The sequence below is a fragment of the Hyaloscypha bicolor genome, assembly GCF_002865645.1.
Source record: "Hyaloscypha bicolor E unplaced genomic scaffold K444scaffold_50, whole genome shotgun sequence".
In the NCBI taxonomy this organism is placed as follows: Eukaryota; Fungi; Ascomycota; class Leotiomycetes; order Helotiales; family Hyaloscyphaceae; genus Hyaloscypha; species Hyaloscypha bicolor.
Window position 1 is genome coordinate 372,450 of NW_020194552.1, and position 22,341 is coordinate 394,790.

The window sequence follows — 22,341 nt, forward strand, 5'->3', positions numbered from 1 at the left end:
CTCGTTGACAAGACGTCTCATTTGCTCCGGTTCGATAAGTCCTGGGATCAACTACTTCCCCTGCCTGCGACGGGTGAATTGAACCGTGTCTCCCTTGAAAACTCCTAACCAACCAAGAACGGCACAGAAAGACTGAGCAGAGAGAAGAATTCAGATTGCGGTAATAAAGAAACGCCTGGCTCATATTATTCCCTGTCGTTGTGCCGCTTTTATATGTGCCTTGGCCAATTTTTTCTCGTTGTCCAGAATGAGTGTCTTAAATAGTATATCTTCTGGAAACAATTCGTGTGCATTTGCGTCTGGTACTAGAATTAGTTCCGACTTTTTGATCGTAGTCGTTTATCAGCAGCACTTACGGAACCAGAACATTTCGGTCTTGATATTGCAGAATAGGTTAATAATCTGAGAGTCATTGCCCAACATGACTGCTACTTCATTACTTCGCCAATCGAGTGTAAGTGGCGATGTTGTCTTGTATAGGGCGGCGTAGATTGAGGTGAGCATGTTGTAGAGGTGTTCGTTGAGATTGTATATCTTTTCGCCTTCTGTTATTGTTAGCCTGAATTTATTTGGTCAAGGGAATGAATCAAGGTTACCGGAAACATAGCCATAACGCCAAGCTTTGCAAAAGATCATATAATCCTTGTAAGCAAGAACCAAGACCCACAATGCAGCCCAGGTTGCCAATGGATTTTGTCTTCCGATGCCGGCCTTGCTCTGTATCATTCTGTCAATCTCCGTTAAGACGTCTGTTTCGGTTGCTTTGATTCCTTTTGCAATTGGTAGACGTAATTGCTGCCATATAGCTGTGGACACAATGTCGCCGTCGCCGTCCCCGTCATTGGCACAAGGTGCTGACTTGATGACAGGCGAAGATCGGTAAATGTTGAACAAGCGCTGAAGTTTTACAATCTTTGATAGCAATCCTTTCTAGAGAAATAATCAAGTTAGAAACGAGTGAAGGGATCCCGCACTAATCCAAGAACAGATGCTTACCAGAGGCAGTTCCGCAGCGCTGTTGCAGTAGCTCTCTGCGAAGTCACGAAAAGCTTTGGATAACCTAGCAAAAGGACTAGGCGTTGGTAAGAAGTTTTGTCTTGAAGTAAGGTACGCTTGTAGCAATCTTTCAGTCGAAGGAACTGATTCCGGGGCAATCGCTTGGTTTATATTTGGCAAGTCGTGGAAGGTTCCCGAGTAGTAATCCGCTGCGAGAATTACCCTACGGCGTTGAAAGCCATCTTGCTTCAAATGAGTAATTGGTACCTTGATATATGCTTCAGGGTTATATCTGTTGTGGGAATCGGGAAACCAAATATATCCCGAGCCATCGAGTTCTGGTTCGGCCGGGAGAGGCAATCTGCTCACCGTATATTCTACGCTGGCGATTCTGATCAAGTCTAGAATGTTCTTAGAAGGGCGCGTATTATTTGTCAAGAGAATTTGAAGACACTACCTATGTGATCAAACCGTGTAGCAACCAAGCTTCTGCGCATGCATATCTCCTGCCCGGAGGAGATACTTCCCGCGCGTTTAATGCACCGATTGCATGGAATTCCATCGTCGCACTATACACCCAACAATTAGCCTCAGTGGGAGTTGGCTTTATGTCGTGAACTTGCAGCAACTTTCCGTAGTCGGCAGTGAAGACACACTCCGATTATTCTGTTGAGTGCCACTACTTGCCGCTGTTCTTTAGAAAATCGCTTTCGGGTGTGCAGCTGAATCTCCTCCCCAGATTCTACGGAAAATGCTGTCAAGAACTCTCTTTTTCTCAATTCAGTCTTCGTTTGATGTTCAACTTCTTTTCCGGATACTGGAAAGCCATCCGTAGACGTCTGATCCTCGGAAATTGGGCTTCGAGCTGAACTTGGAGAAGATGTGGAAGTATACTTGGACGCTTGGAGCTCTGCTTCTGGGTTCGGGATCAAGTCTTGCGGTTCTCCGGAAGTTGGTAGTGTGGCGTCAAGCCTAGGCAGGGCTGGGATCATGGCTTCAATCTGATCCCATTCAGCTATGTCGAACGTAGCACTGGCTTCATCGAGGGCTGGCAAAAAGGAATTATTCAAGCCAAGATCGAGATCGTACTCTCCGAACAGATTAAAAGAATCCTCTGGCAAGAAAAGGGAGTAGTCACCGAGGCCATTCCAGTTTTCTGCGGCATCCATCGTGGAAGAAGTCTCAGCTGTATCGGCTGTAGTAGTGCTGTTGTGATGTGTGAGGCCTGTAAGTGAAGATGCAAGTCCACGTATGTCCGAGTATATTATCGATAGACTTGTTTCGATGAAGACCAGGTATTTATACACAAGTTTGATATCTTGGTGTTGTAAGGCTGTAGGATCAGAGTCAAGTCCAACCGAGCTCGGTCACCATTTTAGGAAGTGGTGGAATGTTTTTGCGAGACTTGCAGGAGGACAAGCCAATCAAGCCCACTCCACCTCTCTGACCGAGATATAGCTCCCAATCAGTGTTGAGCAGCATGGTAAATTTCTTTTCCATCATCCAAGCGCCAGAAGAAGGAGATAAGACTTCGGTGTATGATAAAGCTAAGTCCCTCATGCAGAATCGCAAACTAGGCTTTTAGGAAGTATCCTTCCAAGATCTCCTCAGCTGCAAGGGGACGCTTGGCCAGGAAGTCGCATTTTGCAAGCCTTTTTTGATAACATGTTGCAAAGTATCTTCCATTTGGGCCCTGGAGTTCTGCATACGTCTCAAACACTGTTATCTTATCTTTGAAGGTTTGTACGTAGGATTGAGGTACTAATACAACTACGGGCTACTTTCAAACCTCTTCCACCGCGGTGCTTCCTTGGAGTCCTGCCATTTCGTAAGACTCGGGAGCTGTATCAGGACGTCGTAGGGTTGCAGAGGTGTTTGTCAATAAAGGCTCATGAGTGATCCCATAAGCACCCTCCCACTGCTCCTCTTGCTTCCTCCCCTGTTCTCTATGCTGCCGACACCTCTACTCTCTGGCCTCATTCTTAATCCTTATTGGACGGTACTTCAACTTTGGCAGTTTTTGCCCTGGTGGGCTTTCTCTCGAAAAATTGACAACCACTCGTGCAGGCGACTGTTGTTTTGTTTTTGACAAATGGGATCGGATGTAGATGCAAATTCACTACTGCTTGTCGTCTTGACACTGTCCTGGTCTTTTGTCCGAGAGTGTTTGCCTTCTAGAGTTAAGAGCAACGTGTTGGTCAACCGAGCCAAAACTTTGAGCATGCCACCGTTGCTCAGGATATAGTATTGTTGAGCCATTCGCCATGACTAATGCCGGAGTCAGTATTCATATCCCGCTTGTCAATACAACCGAGCACAAAGTGGATTGTGGGATACTTGCGTATAGGTACCCAGATGATGTCCGTGGACCAATTGGTCTCGATCTGCGCTATGCTGGTATCAATTCCGAGGTAGTTCAGACTTATGTGGTCTTGGGCCACGAGCATAGCCGATTTCATTGCAAATGGCTGTCAACGATTGACCAGGAATCTGCAAGTTTAGCACAGAGAAGACCGGTCATGCTTCTTCGACGGCAAGATCTGCAACATTCGCTATTCATGTGGGATCGAGGACGGAGCACATTTAGAAACACACTATTACCTACCACCTTCTTCCTCCCAGAGGACTTTTTAAGTAGGTCCGCTTCGTAACGAAAGTTTTCTACCCCTCAAGGCACTGGAAGAAAATTCGCTTGGAAGGTTATAGCCTCCCGTTTCCTGGCAACCTAGATGCCGGTGCCATCCAGTTTCGAAAACAGGACCGTTCTTTCCTTGCGATGTTTGGGCTGAGAGAGAGGAATGGTCTACAGAAGCCCTATCTGCGCCTGGATTAATGTTAAATTGATCGACGAAGAGCTCGTCACTAGAGAATTAATCTAGGAGCACAGATTGTACTTCTACACAAATTTTGTGAATAATTCATCGACTCCTTTGAATCCGTTCGAAGTTGTTGAAAATGTGGATCACAAGAATGGTGGTTATGGGTGACTCACCTTCGAGATACAAGGGGGAGTAAAGAACTTGTTCAACCCACAGGGAATTGATCTGAAGGACTCTTAAGATGTCCCGGGCCAACTCAATACAGCACAGACTCAGACCAAGGGCGACTGGTATTCAATTGTTCACAGTTCTCTTTTGAGAAAGTGTTAGATCCCGGTCACGTGCGCGTCCTCAATTGATTTGTAGGACGGTTATGGCATGCTTATTTGGAATGGAATCATATGAGAATGGGGCAAAACTAGCTATTGTTTAATAAATGGCCGTGTAACAATCAGAAGAATCAAACACGGTATGTCCCCACTTCACCCAGACACCGACCACTCCAGCTACTTTCTCCTCCACAAAACCCCATTTTATGACCATTTGGCCCAAACCCAACGAAGTCCACTGCGTAAAGCACTTACAAGCACTGAGAATAGTACGCATTGGAATAAGTGCAAGTATATGGGCTAACGCAAACCGTCGCACCCGTGTAGGTGAGCCCACCACACTGCCCGTAATGTGGTACAGTCCCGCTGGCCGCAGAGGTAGTGCTCGTTGCCGGACTGGTGCTCGTGGAGGCCTTCGATGTAGTTGAAGTCTTCAACGTGGTCGCTGACGAGCTGCTAGAGCCGGAGCCCGTGCCAGATGAGAAAGTAGAGCCGATAGGCCCAACCTTGATGTTTGAGTAGATGACATAGGAGTTAGGGCTATTGGCTTCCACAGTGGCAGGAACACCGGAGCTGGTAGAGCAAGTGCCGCGTGCGATTCCCGGCGTGCTTGGGTTCGCGGTCGTGGGGTAGTCGCTGTCGAGCCAGAGCAAGTCAACATCGTAGTCATCCCAGAGAGAGAGGACGAGGACCATGCCGTCCTTCATAGCGGTCGTCATGGAGTTGAAGCCACCATGGGTTGCGAAATCGTTGGTATCACCGAAGACGGTTTTTTGAGCATTGCAAAATGCGGGGGTGACTGAGTTGCCGGTGACACCGGAAATCGTCGACATGGAGTTAGGAATCACTTTGCCGTTCTGGACGTAGAAGCGCTTGATCTCGTTCATTGTTCCGGAAGAAGTTCCGGTATCCGTGAGAAATTGGGTGACCACGGTAAAGACTGAGTTGGTATCTACGGTCATGCCTGGGCCGTAGAAGGTAGTGTTTCCCATACGGTAGGAGTTGAAATCACATCCGTCTGGATCTGTGGTTCCGGCGTAGCGGTTGGAAGAGGCTGCACCTCCGCATGCGTCCCCGGTACACATAGTCTGCGTTGCAACATCGGCAGAGTGGGGAGTAAAGGCTGCTGAAATGGAATTCGCCTCCCAGATATCCATTTCCGCACAGCATGACCCATGATTACCGATGCCTGTGTTAACGTTATTGCTCGAGGGAACCCAGCCTTCCACATTGGCCTGGCAGATAATTAGCATAGGCCCCTCATAATATTGTTAGAGTGGCATACCTGGCCGTTGATAAATTTGAGATCACGAGGGCATTGAGAGTCACAATAGCCGACACCGTACTTGGCTCCAGCTTTGTTGCCGGAATACTGAGACAGACCTCCGTCCTTTGCCATGCCTGGGTGTGTTAGTAGAATACAGACAGAGTTTCGAGAATAATCACCTGACATATACAGGGCGCCGTTAATGCCGCATGGAAGATGAGAGACATCCACATCAAAAGTAAACTCTTGAGCGAGCATATTGAATTCCTGGTAAGTGTTGTCATCGGCCATGAGATATACGCGTGACCCAACATTCTTTTGTGCTGAAGAAGTAACAAAGTTGAGTCTCAAAGCACTGCCGCTGGTTGTGATACCATAAGTACCAGAATAGTCGGCTCCATCCAAGGCACAGTTTGTCGCGCAAGTAACATCGTTCGGGCAGAGTGTGGTGTCCCAGGTGTTCCCAGTGTAGCAGTTGGTGGAACCTGAGGTCGAGTGCAGCCAACGCCAGTTCGAATCAAGAACTATCTTGCCGTTGTTGGTAGTGCAGGCTCCTCCTGCAGTGCAGGTCTGCCAGGTGAGGGCGGGGTGAACTTCTGCTGTGAGAGTGCCAACTTGTTGGGAACGGGCGATGCTCACAAAGAGCGAAATCAACGCGATGGTAGAAGACATCTTGATGGTGATTGTCGCTTTAATGCTTTAAGTTTAAGATCATATGCGTTTGGGAGTCCAACTTAAATAGTCACTTCTATGGAACGCGGTGTTTCTAAATTTGCAGCGGTGAAATACAGGGGTGCGTAAATTTTTGCACCCGAGACTCCTTTCTTGAACAGTTTTGCTGCATTAGATCCGCCGGCTCCGTCGGTCCCAGCAGAGTAAAAAAACACAAGAACCCAAGCTAGGGGACGGTGACACTGGCTAGGTGATCCGCACCGAGTAAACCGAATAAGACTAAAAGACCGAGCGACGTAGGAGCTAACCAAGCGTTGCTTAAGCCCCAAAAGCGAGCAACTTGGTGCACCAGCTAAGATTCATCCCCTGGTGAAGCGCAGTCGTCTAAGAAATCTATAGTCCTATTTACGTCTCAAGGAAACCTTGCATCTTGCAGCAATCAGAAGCGGGCTACCGGAATATCTGATGAGCGAAATATTGAAATCCAGCTGCGGTGTGTTGCACGAAAAACGCGCACGATTATACTTCGAATATATTCAGATTCAGTGAGGGGTTCCCCAGTCGCCTCTTTCGGAGAAAAAGCAAGCCAATTACCGAGACCACTCAATCTCCTTGGTCTTGGACTGTATGTCAAATGCCGAACTCAGAGGAAGGAGGCAACACCGAGCTCAGGACTTTCAAGCTAAGAGCGGGTAAACTCCAGAATTCCATGTGAAGGAAAGTCTACACGATCTTCCCATGCTTTGTGTTACTCTGATGTGTTTACCCCAGACTAGCGTGCCTCGGCTTGAAGGGAACGTGGATGATAAGCAAATGCGGGGATAAGCTTGAAATCGTAGCAAAACAGGTTCTAGTATTTGATGGCGACAGCTTTGGAGAAGGAGATTGCAGGATGGAGCTAGACCAATCGCATCCCCCAAGGCTTGGGAGTTCGGCAAGACTTCCGAAATTCGTGGGAGAAAGAGGTCAGGAGGGCCGGGAACCACCCCACAGCACACATATCGAACGATGGGTTGAACTCTGTGCAGCGGCAAAAGGGAAGGATAGCAAGCCGGAGAGATGGAAGAGACGACATGCTCAACCTTCCCAAACTTGTCGATTTCAAGACTCGCGAGATGCATCCCATCGAAGGTTTTCAGGGCAAGCAACGACGACTGCGGCAGTAAGGTGTACCTGCCACGGAAGCCAAGTTCCGAATTTTGATGAAGGGAGCTGGTGTGGGGTCGGCTCCTCCCGCAGGGTGTTCCTTGCCCCTGTCCTTCCCCGGATCGTGCCTGAAATCTTCCCCCAATCGTTTAGACGCAGCTGCACGGCACAGATTACACAGCAAAGACGCAGCCACTAGAGACAGTAAATTCTTTAATTAAAAAAAGATAATCTCTTCAAGTTTTGGAAATTGCCATGGTTGGTCTTTCGACCTGTGCCTTTCCAGGGCCTACTCCAGTCGGAGGTACTACCGCAAAACAACTCTGGTTGAAACTCTTCCTCATTTAACGCCATCGCCAGGGTCCTAGCCATCATCTTTGAATGTGCAGCGGCTCTTCGGATCGTACAATCGCGAGATGAAAAATTGCGTGCGGAAGAAACTTGATTGGAAATATAAGAGGTCAGATTGAGGTTGTCGTCCCCCAGGGCATTGCACTTCTCTAAAACCATCTTCTTGTAAATAGATTTTGTTCAAAATAAAAAAAAGAATGGGTATCTCGACGTTCATCCTCCTCTTCGTGAGTACGGTCACCGCTCAATCAGGAGCTTGGGGGCAGTGTAAGTTTACCCAACTCTAACTGCGTTGAATATGTGCTAAGCTTTTCAGGCGGAGGATCCGGTTGGACGGGGGCAACTACCTGTGTCAGCGGATATGTTTGTACGTATTCGAACCAATGGTACTCGCAATGTCTCCCAGGAACTGGGAGCTCCAGCACTACTCTGGTGACCTCTACAATGAGTGTCCGTTCATCAACATCTGCAACAAGCATTCGCTCGTCATCATCTTCGGCTTCTGCAACGTCTGCATCTGCAACTGCAACATCAACAGGCCTCACTCAATTTGCTGGAGTCAACATCGCTGGATTTGACTTCGGTTGCACTACTGATGGCACTTGTATCATCACTGGGACAAGCGGACCATATCCTCCACTGCCAAGTTATGGAGGACCTGATGGCCCTGGGCAAATGTCGCATTTCGTCAAAGATGATCATATGAACATCTTCCGCCTCCCTGTGGGATGGCAGTTTCTCGTGAATGGAGTACTAGGCGGGACTTTGAACTCCGCAAACCTATCTGAATACAACACTTTGGTTCAAGCTTGTTTGAGCACAGGAGCTTATTGCATCATCGATATCCACAACTGTATGAATTCATTCCCAAGTCACAGATAGAGACTGATCAATAACAGACGCTCGCTGGAATGGTGGAATCATTGGGCAGGGTGGCCCTACAAATGCCCAGTTCGTGAGTTTATGGGCTCAACTTGCGACATACTACGCAAGTGACTCCAAGATACTATTTGGCATCGTGAATGAACCTCATGACTGTAAGTGGAAAAAACATTCCGGATAAATGACCACTGACGCACACCAGTGGCTGTTACCACATGGGCACAGACTGTTCAAGCAGTTGTGACCGCCATCCGTCAAGCTGGTGCAACGTCACAAATGATCCTACTTCCTGGCAGCGAGTGCGTATCCATGACCTCCTGGATCAAATGATATGCTAAGTGCCATAGTTACACGAGCGCAGGATCATTCATCTCTGACGGAAGTGCCGCAGCACTTGCTGCGGTCAAGAACCCTGATGGAACAACAACCAATCTCATATTCGACGTTCACAAGTATCTAGACAGCGATAACAGCGGCGGTGGCGGAGATTGTGTCACCAACAACATCGCAACTGCGTTCCAACCACTCGCCACATGGCTAAATTCCGTCGGGAGACAGGCGCTCTTGAGCGAAACTGGTGGTATCAGCTCGACTACATGCGCAAAATACATGTGCGAGCAGATCGCATTCTTGAAGTAAGCTTTCCCGGATTTACCCTGCAGACTTGTATTGACAGAAAAGCCAAAATTCAAACGTCTTCCTTGGATACGTTGGCTGGGGAGCTGGCAGCTTTGCCACCGAGTACGCTCTGAGTCTCACACCGACAAATAGTAACGGCGTCTGGACGGATCAACCACTGGTGAAAGAGTGTTTTGCACGATAGGACGCAGTGTAGCTTCGCCGGTCTTGAGAGAATATCTGGTGGAGGAGACAATGGCAAAGGAGGTAGGACTATAAACATCAGCTGCTGTATTTACTCTATCCGGAAACGTGAATGAGCCTTATGCCTATAAGTGGAGTGTTCGAACAAGCTATGTCGCTACCTCACCCACTGCTAGAATGACTCACGGTATCTTCTTTGTACTATGATATATCGTGTGTGCCGATCGCTCCAGAAACTGGACTCTCATCTGTGCCTAGACACCCCATATACTTTAGGTGCTGGCCACCAGCTATAACCAAGCGCACGTGTAGGCCTTTCTGGAAACGGTTGGCGCACGAGGTTAGGTCCAACTGCGCCAGATCCACTGGGTCGCGGTTGGGATCTAGGCATCTGTATCCGTCGGCAACAACGCGGGATTTGCTGTCCCAGAGGCGGTCACATAGTGCACCTAATAGAGAACGCTTCATGGTATTTCCTGAAGCCATATCCAGTAATACAGAAAGAAAGAAGAAAGCAAGATCCCAGAAAGATTGTACAGAAGTGAATGGGCAACAGCTTTGGCTCGCCCAAACAAACCATGTCGCACGCAGTGAGCAACTAGGGTGCCTGTGACGTGGGCATTTACGAGCAACTCAATCAGGTAAGAACGAGATTGATAGATTCAAGCTCTATTCAGTCCACAGAAGATCCAGCCAACTAATCAGCTGGCCCCAGATGCTCATGGATGCGACGTAGTGAAATGAGGTTCAGGATTGAGGTGAGGTTGTCGCGAGGAGGTGACGTTGAAATTCAGTGGCTACTCGTTTAAAATTAAGCGGTGTCCTACGAGCTTGCTGACAAAAGTCTATTTTTTTAGCGTGTTTCACACCTAAATTAATTATTAAACTTGTGAACCTTTAAAGCTCTTTTGATAGAAACTCCGGTGACCTCTCATAACCTCTGATTTACTAAATTGCAAGTTCTGTTTATTTATTGTTGTCGTGAAACTATAAAGTGATTCCAATAAATCGAGAGGTCCGGGCCCTGAAGACGGGAACGACGGGGTCGTGAGGCCTAAAAATCGCTTAAAAATCGCCCAATAAAACGGACTCCTGTCAGCAGGCTCGTTACCTCGTTACTGGTTAGCAGCCTTATGAGTTAGCGTGCTCACCCTCTTGAATCCATTCTAGTCAATCTGGCAGCCCCTTCTCAAGTCCAAAAAGTATGACCAACTTCATTTGTGTTTAACTATATCAGTTCTAATCTCTCAATGTTCGCTCCAACATTGGTTGGTAAGCCTGGCCTAGGGCTGGTATCTGAAGATTTTGAGCTTGAATCAGGATTCCAGGCCTTGAGTTGAATGAACGTGAATCGAGCCTAGCGTTCAAATTTAACGAATCAGATTTTTAGGGTCTTTAATTTACAAATTCACAAATTTTATGAATGAACTAAGTAGAATCTTTTTTATAGTTCAAATTTTGTGCGGAGATCTCAAAAGAATCTCTGGCCACTCCGCGGCCAAATTAAACCCCGATTTTACTTAAAATCTTCTTATATTTCAGCTCCCCTAGCTTCACAAACGCGTTCATGAATTCCTTGAGTATTCTAAAAATGGCTCGATGAGTTTGAAGTAAGGTTTAAGGCCGTTTGAATCAAAAAATCGGGCACTTATTCAAAAAATTCAAAATTTTCACGTTCAGCTGCAGCCCTAGCTTAGCCACTCCTACTCAAGTGTCAATTGCCCCGCAGCTGATTTTCGGCTCAGCTAGCTCGGATGAGTGCAATAGAGAAGCGCGAACAAAAATTATTCTGGCCACTAGTTTACACAACCATTCGCCTCCCTTTCCTCGAGAACACAAGGTTGGCGATAAGGCCGGATCGAAAGAGGAAGCCTGCTTACAAATCAAGAGGTGTTGTGGGTGCTGAGCAGGGGTGCAGAAGTAACGTTACTTGGCAAGGCTTGTAAGAACAATAGCGTATCTTGCCCGAGTCAAACCTTGAAACCATTAGAAATAGATCACTTTGCATCTTTTCAAATCACTAGTGCCTTTTCCCTCTGGCTACCGGAGACTCTCGGTCAAGATATCGACAATCTATTAAGCTTATCTCGTACAATCTCCACCACCTCCCGAACAGGAAAGCAAAAGATAAGAAAGGAACGTCATCAAAATGGAGAATTTCGGGATGTTTCCAAACCTGCCATTCGAACTGCGTCTCAAGATCTGGAAATTCACCTTCCCGGGACCCCGAAACGTTGGCATACAGATCAGGTTCAAGGATTTTGGCTTCGGCGGCTGGATGTCTAGGAAACGCAGTCCCGCTCCGCCAGTGGCCCTTCAAGTGTGTCATGAATCGCGCGAAGAGGCTCTGAAATGCTACATTCTATCCTTCGGTACATCAACTCATCCGCCTACAGCATATTACAACTATAAAATCGATACTCTCTGCTTTGGCGACGGACCCGATATTCATAGCTTGTTCCCGAACGCAAGGCTGGATATGATACAAGCCCAAGCAACTACTTGCTCAACCTATGGCATGGGACAAACTACAACCCTAACCGCCGTAATGACTCCAAGGCAATTCAAGCAGAGAATGTTAGATATGTCCTTCTGGATGTCGATGAGAGTATCTATGGCAGACCGGCTTTCTGCTGGGAGGAAGTTCGCCGCTTTGACGGATTGGAGGAATTGCTCGTGGTTACTTGGGATGCAGACGACAGAACGGATGATCTTATGTCTTATTTCCAGACGGCAATGAATGCTGTGGCGGAGGCTCATCCTGACTGGGTGGTTCCAAAGACTAAGGTTGTGTCCGCTCTTTTAGGTAGGGATTGGGGGAGTCTGAAGCCAGGACGAGTTGAAGAACTAGCATAATTAGGTACGCTATGCTGGAGTCGGGAACCCATTATGTGATCTTCAGGGATACAAATAACAGCGTAAGTGACACTGAAGTCCTTCGAGGAACTTTGGTGTTGAGGAGCAATCAATAGATTGAAGAACAATTTTTCAACTGCAGGAGGCACAAAAAACCACAAATGCAGAAGCGTTTGCAGCCCGCCAGCCCAGTAAAAGAATTACAAATCACCCTTTCCCGGTGCAGCCTCATACACCTTGACATCAGTCCAAGCCTTCTTGACTACGGCCTCACCCTCCGCATCATACAAGTCCTTTGCATGCTGAGTAGTAAGATCTGCAAAGACCGTGAAAGCAGTCGAAGAATCGATGCCTTGGAGCTTGTCGTCGGTAAGGGCTGCATACCAAACCTTGCCCGCCTTCTCCCACGAATATCCCCCAAATCCCACTGAAGCAAGGTAAAAGGCACGGTTGGGGATCCCAGAATTGATGTGCACGCCTCCATTATCTCCAGCCTCGGTGTTGCGCATCTTGACGTAGCCGTCCATGTCAGCCGGCTGTCGGTCCTTCCCGATCTTGGGATTGTTGTAGGCTGTGCCCGGGGCCTTCATCGATCTCAACGCCGTTGCACCGGTGATAGACGGCAAGAAGATACCCTCGCCGATGAGCCAGTCCGCATCTGTGGCGAGTTGTTTGCCGCCTGGATAGAAATACTGCTTGATCATGGAACCGAAGACATCCGACATGGACTCGTTGAGAGCGCCTGATTGGAATTCGTATTCCAGATTTGCTGTGAACTGAGTAACTCCATGGGTGAGTTCATGTCCGATGACATCGATGTTCTTGGTGAAGCTGCCGAAGATCTCGCCGTCTCCATCGCCGAAGGCCATTTCGTTGCCATTCCAGAAGGCGTTGTCCATACCTGGGGGCCCTGGGATGTCATCGTAGTGGAGGTTACCTATGAGCGCAAGGTTGTCGTTATCAACAGAGTGACGACCGAACACCTCTGCATAAAATTGATACGTCTTTCCGAAGAAGTCGATGACCTCAAGGGCGCTTTCGTTGGCTTTGAGGGTGGATAGATCATTCCCTTCCGTGTAGAGAAGCTTCTGGCGCAGCTTGTTTGTCTTGTGTGAATCGTAAATCTTTCTGATTACATGCTCTGTCGTAGTGGGAGCTTTCGCTCCTTGGTCGGTGTCTGAACGCTCACCATGAACCTGTTGGCTAATTTTCAAATTGTGATGAGCGCGCTGTTTCTGCTCCTGGGAGGTATCTTCAGACTCCGCTATTTCCTGGAACACGTACCCTGGGATAATAGATTGACCTTCAGCACCAGGTCCATGGCCACGAAGTTGTGCCTGTTTATGGATCCTCTGTGTCTTGAGCTTGCCGCAGTGGTTGATAGTGTTCTGAACGGCAACACGGGTATCCTCAGATACCTGGTCGTGTTCGAGGATATCTAGAAGAAGATGGGGAGGAACGATGAAGCAGACATGGGGCTTAGTGCAGTGCTGAGCGGCAGCCATGGTGGAATGATATCTCGAAAAGATATTCTTTACGGCTAATTGTTTTGGAAAGCGGTTGGACTTGATAGATTTGATCATTAGAGAACTTACCAAGTAACACTTTCATGGAAATCGGGCGGTGGTTATATACAGAGCGGTGAGATGAAAACTAGGCTCGGTGCAAGCCACAATTCACGGCAGGCAGGGTAGTAGACGCCCACACGGGACAGCATAGCCTATCGGACATACCCCAACAAAAGAAGCAAAGTTGAACTCTCCGGCACTAACCGTCTTAACACGGGTTTCCATTCCAATTGGATCACATGAAGAAAAGAGGGCAGCTTGCCTCACGCTTTTCCCCATGTCTCACTGCAGCTGCGGGGGCCATACAATAGGGGGGGGCATCAATCAGGTTGGTTTTTGAGGGCTGTGTTACACAATATGATGCAAGCCAAGCAACGGGCTGGGAATGTGCGCTGCAGATAGCCCTGAACGGACCTCTTAATGGTGGGGCAACTGGGGCTGTGTCAAACGACCCCTCATTGAGGAGCATTCAGCCCCGTCAAATCGTCCGAGATCCTGCATAGGGCTGTTCAGCTGGAGCTCAAACTGGGTCTTGGCGCAGAGCCCGAGCTGAAGTCATGCATGGAGATCTTAAGTCGGAATGATCAGGCCCAAAAACCTGCGCAATCAGAGGCGCTATAGTGAAGAAAGCCGGGGATGTCACTGGATATTCTATTCCACAATTTTGAAAATGTAGTCAGTGTATTCTTCTCCTTAGAGTTAGAGACTGGCCGGAAAGTGAGGACCCCCTATAGCTATTGTAATTATGGACCTAAGACATATAGTAGGTTGTTTCCAAGAGCAGAAGGAAGTTGGACTATTCAATAACATCTCTTGCAGTCTTGCTTGAGCTTACCGGCTACTCAAAGTCTTACTTGAACTAGTTTATCTGAATTAATTACAATAAAGTTAAACTAAATTATAAATAGCAAATATAGGAATGAAATTACTCGATATACTTTCAAGCGTTTGCCGATTCTGTGTCAGGTTACAGCCGCGGTTTGAGATTTGGACTTGGTTATATAACGTTTATTAATATAGCTATAGAGTGCTATAGCTTAGCTTCAAGCTAAACTATAAGTTAATATAAGAAATAATAAAGAAGCCGTATATTTTTAATATTATTATTCTTAATTATAAATTATATTATAAGTAAAGAATATAAGCTAGTAAGAAATAATCTCGAAGTTATATAATTAACTAAATATTATATATAATATATAAAAGGAAGTTAATAATAATAAATGGCAAATATTAACACTTTAATAAAGAATTGGTTTTTTTTATAATTTACTTTATAAAGATTAAATATAGTTTTATAATTATAAATAGAGTTAAATAATTATTTTCAAACCTAATTTTTAAAGAAGCTTTATATAATTCTAATACTAATAAAGAACAGAGAACTTTAGAGGATATTATTATTTAGTAAGTAATATTAGAATTAAAATAAAACCATACTAAAGGCGATTATTTAATAAATATAAGCTTGTATAATATAATTATAAATTAAGAAACTATATTAGTAGTTTATATAGCCTTAATTAGAGTATTTGAAACCATATTAAACGAGTCTTAAGAAATATAATTAAGACTTATAAAAGAAGTTATATTAATATTATAATAATACTAGCTATTATATATAATAAAAAAGAAATATAAGAAATAGACGGAGAATTGGTTGAACGATGATTGTGCCATTTTCGCTGCAGGTCGACATGAGCGTTCGTATTCGCGTTTATAGAAAGTTCTCAAGACTATTGCGAGGCTTGTAGAAATTTTTGATTTGCTTGGGAGGGCGACGAGAACGAAACTTTTGGGGTTATAATTCTGGTGATTGACTTGTCACAATTCGAAGCGGCCCATGGTTGATTCCAAGCTTCCTTAAGCCAAAGCTTTCACTCCTTGATTCGACCTTTTATATGAACATCCCTTCAATGTTTCTCTGAATCTTACAATTTTCCGACAGCCACAAATTGATTCAGGTCGAGTCTTCAGAGCTTGCTCCAGAAATGTCCTCGTCGTGGCTTTGCTCCAGCCAATCAGAGTTCTGGGTGCCAGCTTCAAGACTCCCCATCAAAGATAAGACACTCCCCGAGCAGTCATTTCAACTCCTTACTATTTTGCAGACCGCATAAACATACAAAGTTGGGACGAATCTCTTCTCGAGGTACAATTACAAGATCAAACTCTTCTGTTTATTAAGGCCAGAAATACTTTCAGATCATTTACATCATTGGAAAGGGTACCGGACAGGCTCGGTTATGAGACATCTGTAGATTAAAAGGCATATCTTCATTATATCAACCTTGGAGGGTGTACCAAAGGAGCACAATTCCATACCATGGACTCAATCACTCAATACTACACGCTTCCTCTGGTTGTCACGTCATTCCCTCACACCCCTTCGATCTCCGCCAAATCCAGATGTCCACCAATCCATTCTCAATCCCCCTCCAGTTACAACCTCCGAGAAGAACATCTGGTTTTAGTGAAACACCAACTACTCAACCGTGCATAACTGTACCAAGAGGAATGTGCGCTCATGGTCCAGACAATTCTCCAAACAAGGCTGTACGGTTCGAATCGCTGATCGTGCATCCGGATCTGCTTCGCATGTTGAGGATTTTTTTGATACAAAAGACCCAGAAAACTACCCTTGAGTATTTATTAATGAGACGATTGGTGGAGAATTCGGACCACAGTATACATCGGATTTCGTGCGGTTTCCTCTTCTCATCAAGTATGGAGGTAATCAATGCCGACGTGGGAGTGATGCGGTCGGCGGCCTTGATCGGTTATAGAACGAGGCGATTGGGAACAATCTTGATTTAAGGTTATACCATACAATCGGGGCGGTGTGGATGGCCGAAGTCTGACAAATTACTTCATGGGTACTGGCCGTAAAAATCTCTTTTTTGAGCGTTGTCACAAACTTTTTCTTGCAATGTGGAACTAGAATGGGCTACGATATCGGCGCAGGAAATGCATGCGAGTTTGTTGTTGGTTGGCATCCCTTTAATGAAACACAATTCAGAATTCTAGCAGAAGGACTTAACGGATTGCCGCACTCACGAACAAGCCATGACCGCGGCTATGCGGCTCGTAGGCGAGGAAGGCGGTTAGTATAGACCAAAATATGTGGATGAAAATTTGTATGGGATAGACTACATGGGATGTTCTTAGCTCATCAACGAACTTACAGATTGGGATGGGCGTCGTGCGCTTGAGCTAATGTCTCTTCGACTTCCAAAGGAGGGGGAAGTTGAAAGCGAGGATCAGAGGCTTGTGCGGGCCATTGTTGAGGCTTGCTTACAGAGCAGCTTCAGCTTCAAGCTTGCCCATGGAATGATTTTGAAGTTAGGAGCCGAGACTTTGGGCTCGTTGTGGAGAGTCGACGGAGGATTTGACAACATACCGAGAACTTACAGTCACTCGTTGAGGCATGGAATATCTTATTGGAATTAAGATAATCCTCCGCCATATTTGAACTTTTAAATTATTGCGCCCACTAGGGTCGGACCCTTGTTGAGAGAGCTTTAAATTGTGGTAACTCTTCGCCGGGAAAGCTTATGGATGGATATCTAAACTATAAACACCTTACGTACCGATATACTCCTGCCTATCCACTTCATGGAAACACATCTATACTCTGAATAGCATTTTGCAGATCTTACTTGCTAAGAGCCAACATAATTGTGTTCTGCTATTATCATCCACATCCTAACTCCCAGTTTTTTGAAGTACCACTCCCCAGCTCGATTTAGTCAATGCTACAATTATGTTTATTGTTGTATCAGGAGAAAATATTGATAGACGAAAAAGAGATTTTTCAGGCCTTGGTTCCATCACTTAATTAAGCGAAAAAAAATTATCTCGCGACGACTATTTAGGGGTAAGTAAACAAAAATGTTCGTGATTGATTAGCAACCCAGGCTTAGCGTCCTGCCCAAACTCAGTAATGCCAACCTTGAAATATAATGATAAGTTCTTTGCCGTGAACGTATGGTTCTAATCGCCGAACGGACTCCGTTTTATAATCCCCCTTAATTCTAAGGGAATTTGGTGTCGCTGCTCTCGCTTAAATTTCCACAAAAATCATTGATTTGAAAGTGAATTTTCTTGTTGAAATGTTATACTGAACATTGGGCTCTTGAACTCGATTTCACTTATACATCGCCAGGCTCTACTTCCCACCACCTTCGATCTCTTTTCTTTCACGAAAACAAAGAATCCGAACGGCGCACAAACACCCTCGATATGACGACAACAAAGACCACAACCCCATCTCCAGCTCCTTCTTCCACCATGGTCGGAGACATGCAGCTACTATCACAGTCCACAGGGATGCGCACGATGAGCCCCGAGGTCTCCGAAAAGAAGGCTCCGAGTCTTAGGCAAGGACTCCCAACTGCCCCCGGTGCCACTTGCATCAATGCTGACAAGTACATAGACGTCCTCAGAGCGTGGTGACAATTACCATTGGCCCCGAGGAGTCGAAGGAGACTTTCATCGTCCACAAAGAGATCATCTGTCACTACTCCCCATTCTTCTCCACAGCCTTCAACAGCAAGTTCACCGAAAGCTCTACCAAGACCATGAGCCTCCCCGATATCGACATTGATAGCTTCGGTCTCCTCGTTCATTGGTTCTACACTCAACAAGTTGACCTCGATCCCAAAGACCGCGACGCAAACGTCCTTCCCCTTGCTAAACTCTGGACCATCAGCGAGCGTTTCATGATCTCCAAGCTCCAGAATAATATCATGGATAAATTGAGGATCATGGTTGAGTTTGCGGAGAAGCAGAGCCTCAAAGACTTCTTGCATTATGCTTACGAGTCGAAGGAGATGAGTCCGCTTAAGCGGTTGGCTGCTGATAGAATGGCCTGGTGTACTTCAGCACAGGCCTTGGGTGCTTGGATTGAGCATTTGCCTGAAGGTATGTTGGTGGATATTGTGATGAGCCTCAAGAAGGAGCACGTTCGTGGAAAGGCGAATGAAAGCAAGGGCTTGTGTGACGCGAGGGAGTATTATGTTGAGCTTGAGGAGTTGGTCAAGGCTGATCCCGAGGAGAGCTAATATCCTTCAGCTAGACTCGAGCTAAAGTTGCGCTAGAGTGAATAGACGGGTGGTGAATAATAGTACCTTTTCCAGCCCGACTCATGGCATTCAATTGACACGTAAATCATTATTTCATAGCAAAGGTGAGGGCAAGCTGAGCACTTTGCAGCTTCTGATTGGCTAGCGTGGAAACTATCACCAACAAGTGATTTTGCCTGCAATTTAAATTGTTTCTAATCCGCTTTTAATCACCTACCGAGCCTGACTGTTTTCAAGCAAATCTATCATGGCATCAGCCATCGGGAGGTCTCCTAGCATCATCTCTGGGCATCTTAGAAGCACTTACGATGGCCCCCGAGAGATTCGCTCAGTCAGGAACGCATGACTCTCACGTCTGTTGCTTCTTCCTCGGTTGGCTGCGCTATATCCTACGGTGTCCCTCATCCTCGCTCCCCTCGGGAGTAAACATTATGGCATGGGCGGCATTCGTCAAGTATCAAGATCGCTTCTTCGTGCAGGCATTTATGGAAGATTGTCGTCCAATGTTATATACGTTCTAGAAACGTTCGATTAAGATCTTCCGCGGTTCAAAGAGGTGGTACGGTTTGACTTTTCAAGGAATATTCTGTGTCGAGAGTGTTGTTGAAGGGTATGGCTTCTCGGAGATTCTAGGGGAGTGGGTCACCAATATTCCAGCTATCGGTTGACCTTGAGAAGCTGGGGGATTTCTTCCTCGATCATCGCTAAGGTTGAGGCACTTCGCGAGACAAGGCTCTGGATGAACGTATGGGTGCCCCTGAGGAGTTGACGAATGCGTCAAGAAAGTCAGCAGACAAGCTCAGTAAACTTGGCAATGGGGTAGTTGCCGTGGGCGTAGTAGAAAAGGCGCACCTTTCTGGTAGTTCCTGCGTGTGGTGGCGTTTTTAGATAGGCTTCTTCTAGTCTCCATTTTCTCAGTAACATGGGAAGTCTGTTTCATTGATTGGCGCTGCAGCATTTCCTAGCCGCAGTTGTACATCGATGATAATAAATGCAGATCACACAAACCTTCTTCTCTATTTTGAAATTAGCAGAATAATCCCTATGTCTCTTGCAGTGCATTAACCTGTCTTGTTCTACTCATGTGCTCCCAGTTTCTACATTTAGCTTCTAAAATTAGTCGGTGTGATGGTCAAGTGTTTAATTTTTCTTGCTATCAACACATATGCTTGAAAATTTTGGAGTTTGTAACTTCAGGTATGTTCCACTTATCAAGAGCTAACCCTAATGAAGATTTAGGAGGGACCGGTCTGAAGGCCAGGGGGTAAAGCCCAAGTATCACAACGCACTCACATCAAGTAGTAGAAGTCGCTCACCCTTCTACATTCACTAAATTCTTCATAGAAAGCTTTGCAATCCTACTTTTTGGGCTTATTTAAAGACCTCTCTCCCTCGCGTCTTCCAATCTTCTCCCTTCTACCAACATCTTCACAACTCCAACCACAGCAACCATCCTCACTACCCTCCCTGGCCATCAAGAATCGCAACGAGCACACCCAACGTTGAGCTTTTAGCAAGAGTTGATAATCATCAAGAATATCACAATGTCTTCTTCTGCCTCAGCTTCCAACTCCGCTCCCGGCGCCGTCAAAGATACATCTTCGAACCCCCTGCCAAGCGCTACTAAAGTTTCATCTTCAACCGCAAAGACACCTCTCAATTTCTCGTAAGGCCACGTCTTGAGCACTGCTTATTCAGTGCTCCACTTTCGTCATTTTAGCTGACTTTCGGAAATAGCTCTCCTGAAGCTCAAAGCTTCGTCACCATCCACTGCAAAGGTGCTGTCCAACCATTCCGCACCAACAAGAACGTCATTACCCACTATTCACCTTTCTTCTCCGCTGCCTACAATGGTGTCTTCAAGGAGGGAAAGACACAAAGCATGTCCTTTGAGGATGTCGAGGCTCCTATCTTTGGCTTCTTTAACAATTGGCTCTACACCCAAAAGGTCGTCAACGAGGATGGCAACCGACTTCAACTAATCGAATATGCCAAGTTATGGTCATTGTCCCAGCGCTTCCTAATGCCCGATCTCCAAGCCATCTTGCTCAAAGAGACGGAAAATACCTTACCGAGTTCTGATGCCAAGTCTGGAAGCACTCTCAAGGATTTTCAACAATATGTCTACCTTGTTGTGGACCAGCAGGAGGATTCAGACTTGAAGAAGGTTGCTATCAAGAAGACTCTCTCATCTGTCAATCGAAATAACATCGATGCGGTGATGAATAACATTCCGGAGGAATGTTAGTTGATTTCACCAAGGCTTTGTTAGAGGATTGTACCAAGCTTCGTGGATGGGAATTAGGTCTAGGAATCGAAGGAGTTGCCCTCAGTATGGTGACTCTTAAAGGGGATTACTCTGTTGAGCCCGACATTGAGGTAGCCAAGATACCACGTCAGAGATGCCAAGGCAGACGTCGAATTCTCTAAGCGAGCGCGGGCGCAATCCTGACCCTCGCCATAAGAATTTCTTGTAATTCTGTATCACATTTAATTATCGCAAAAATTCCACAAAAGTTAGATCTGCTTCCTTTCTATCTCGCAAAAGTATTTTGAAGACTTTTAGATGTTATGTTGCAATCAAATTTATTCTAATTTATCAGTCAAGGCTTTTCGGTGTGAACCCTAATATAAAATATCCTCTCACGAACAGAAACTCGCCCTGATTTCCTAAACTATACTATTTCCCAAAGAATCACAGAAGTGGTCCAGCCTTGGATGACACCAATTCTGCACTTATCTTCCGACTACAATCTTACTTGAGTTAGAGAGACAATACAATCAACAACATGTCTTCGACTTCTGTCCCCGAAACAAAAGGCAAAGTCCCATCGCAACCTTTAATAAGGATCCCCTATTGTTCTCAAAGGATTGTTCTAACTATGAACAGTGAACAGCACACTGCAACCCTTCATGACCATCATCAGTATGGTGCTAATGGAATACAATATGAACGGCAAGGTCGCAAGCTCGCTCCTCCTGAAGGCCAACTGTGCGGCCAGCAACAATAGCGCCGACAAGCAGGCTGCACACATTACACACCATACCTCCGCCATGATCTGCCACTACTCCCCGTTCTTCTCAGCAGCCTTCAATGGCGAGTTCATTGAGGTAAGTACTCAGTCCATAACGTTCGACGAGAATGCGTTTGGTGTTGTAGTAAACTTGGCTCTGTAACGAGATGGTTGTCACCGAGATTAGAAACCATCCCTCGCTCGCCATCTTGGCAAAATTTTAGATCACGACTGAACGTTTCCTGATTCTCGAGCTGAAAAACGAAGTAGTGGACGAAATCTACGCCAGCTTTGGAAGCAACTCGAACTGTATAGACTTCAGAGAGTTCGCTTAGATTGCCCCCACGAGCGTGGGGATAGCGATAATCCTCTAGTTAAAATCAGCGTTCGGGTTTTACGTTTCCGTCTCAAGGAGTTTTCCGATCTCTGTTTTGATCGGGTTCCTCAAGCCATGCTTGCGAACGTGGTCGGACATTCCAAGAAGGCCATGAATCCTGTCACGATAAGATCTTGAGCGAACGAGATGTTGGTGGCTTCT

General features: G+C 46.1%; 9 protein-coding genes across 9 annotated transcripts; 4 read left to right on the forward strand and 5 right to left on the reverse strand.

Moving 5' to 3' along the window:
- Window positions 1–58: 58 nt before the first annotated feature.
- Window positions 59–568, reverse strand: K444DRAFT_322443 (uncharacterized protein). Its single transcript, XM_024871888.1, has 2 exons — window positions 357–568; window positions 59–299 (listed from the first exon to the last, which is right to left on the reverse strand). Exons 1-2 carry the CDS (start codon window positions 502–504, stop codon window positions 181–183), a joined length of 267 nt encoding a protein of 88 aa, XP_024740420.1. The 5' UTR covers window positions 505–568; the 3' UTR covers window positions 59–180.
- Window positions 569–964: 396 nt separating this feature from the next.
- Window positions 965–2,318, reverse strand: K444DRAFT_322470 (uncharacterized protein). Its single transcript, XM_024871889.1, has 2 exons — window positions 1,620–2,318; window positions 965–1,565 (listed from the first exon to the last, which is right to left on the reverse strand). Exons 1-2 carry the CDS (start codon window positions 2,163–2,165, stop codon window positions 1,431–1,433), a joined length of 681 nt encoding a protein of 226 aa, XP_024740421.1. The 5' UTR covers window positions 2,166–2,318; the 3' UTR covers window positions 965–1,430.
- A 942-nt stretch (window positions 2,319–3,260) lies between these two features.
- K444DRAFT_626598 (uncharacterized protein) lies at window positions 3,261–3,829 on the forward strand (the record flags this gene model as incomplete). The annotated part of the gene is made up of 2 exons (XM_024882675.1): window positions 3,261–3,630; window positions 3,696–3,829. The coding sequence occupies 2 exons, from the start codon at window positions 3,261–3,263 to the stop codon at window positions 3,827–3,829; spliced, it is 504 nt and encodes a 167-aa protein (XP_024740422.1).
- Window positions 3,830–4,290: 461 nt separating this feature from the next.
- Window positions 4,291–6,083, reverse strand: K444DRAFT_651150 (carbohydrate-binding module family 1 protein; the record flags this gene model as incomplete). Its single annotated transcript, XM_024885683.1, has 3 exons — window positions 4,291–5,379; window positions 5,430–5,545; window positions 5,591–6,083. The coding sequence occupies 3 exons, from the start codon at window positions 6,081–6,083 to the stop codon at window positions 4,396–4,398; spliced, it is 1,593 nt and encodes a 530-aa protein (XP_024740423.1). The 3' UTR covers window positions 4,291–4,395.
- Window positions 6,084–7,777: 1,694 nt separating this feature from the next.
- K444DRAFT_651152 (glycoside hydrolase family 5 protein) lies at window positions 7,778–9,329 on the forward strand (the record flags this gene model as incomplete). The annotated part of the gene is made up of 6 exons (XM_024885684.1): window positions 7,778–7,847; window positions 7,897–8,433; window positions 8,480–8,617; window positions 8,665–8,761; window positions 8,810–9,097; window positions 9,144–9,329. 6 exons carry the CDS (start codon window positions 7,778–7,780, stop codon window positions 9,283–9,285), a joined length of 1,272 nt encoding a protein of 423 aa, XP_024740424.1. The 3' UTR covers window positions 9,286–9,329.
- A 2,104-nt stretch (window positions 9,330–11,433) lies between these two features.
- On the forward strand, window positions 11,434–12,140 carry K444DRAFT_641333 (uncharacterized protein; the record flags this gene model as incomplete). The annotated part of the gene is made up of 2 exons (XM_024884613.1): window positions 11,434–11,741; window positions 11,774–12,140. 2 exons carry the CDS (start codon window positions 11,434–11,436, stop codon window positions 12,138–12,140), a joined length of 675 nt encoding a protein of 224 aa, XP_024740425.1.
- A 200-nt stretch (window positions 12,141–12,340) lies between these two features.
- Window positions 12,341–13,726, reverse strand: K444DRAFT_584339 (putative protease prtS; the record flags this gene model as incomplete). The annotated part of the gene is made up of 1 exon (XM_024877859.1): window positions 12,341–13,726. The coding sequence occupies one exon, from the start codon at window positions 13,721–13,723 to the stop codon at window positions 12,341–12,343; it is 1,383 nt and encodes a 460-aa protein (XP_024740426.1).
- A 4,178-nt stretch (window positions 13,727–17,904) lies between these two features.
- On the reverse strand, window positions 17,905–18,516 carry K444DRAFT_626602 (uncharacterized protein; the record flags this gene model as incomplete). The annotated part of the gene is made up of 1 exon (XM_024882676.1): window positions 17,905–18,516. One exon carries the CDS (start codon window positions 18,514–18,516, stop codon window positions 17,905–17,907), a length of 612 nt encoding a protein of 203 aa, XP_024740427.1.
- A 1,586-nt stretch (window positions 18,517–20,102) lies between these two features.
- K444DRAFT_660989 (uncharacterized protein) lies at window positions 20,103–22,138 on the forward strand (the record flags this gene model as incomplete). Its single annotated transcript, XM_024886523.1, has 4 exons — window positions 20,103–20,455; window positions 20,527–21,032; window positions 21,680–21,900; window positions 22,028–22,138. The coding sequence occupies exons 1-4, from the start codon at window positions 20,334–20,336 to the stop codon at window positions 22,136–22,138; spliced, it is 960 nt and encodes a 319-aa protein (XP_024740428.1). The 5' UTR covers window positions 20,103–20,333.
- Window positions 22,139–22,341: the final 203 nt, after the last annotated feature.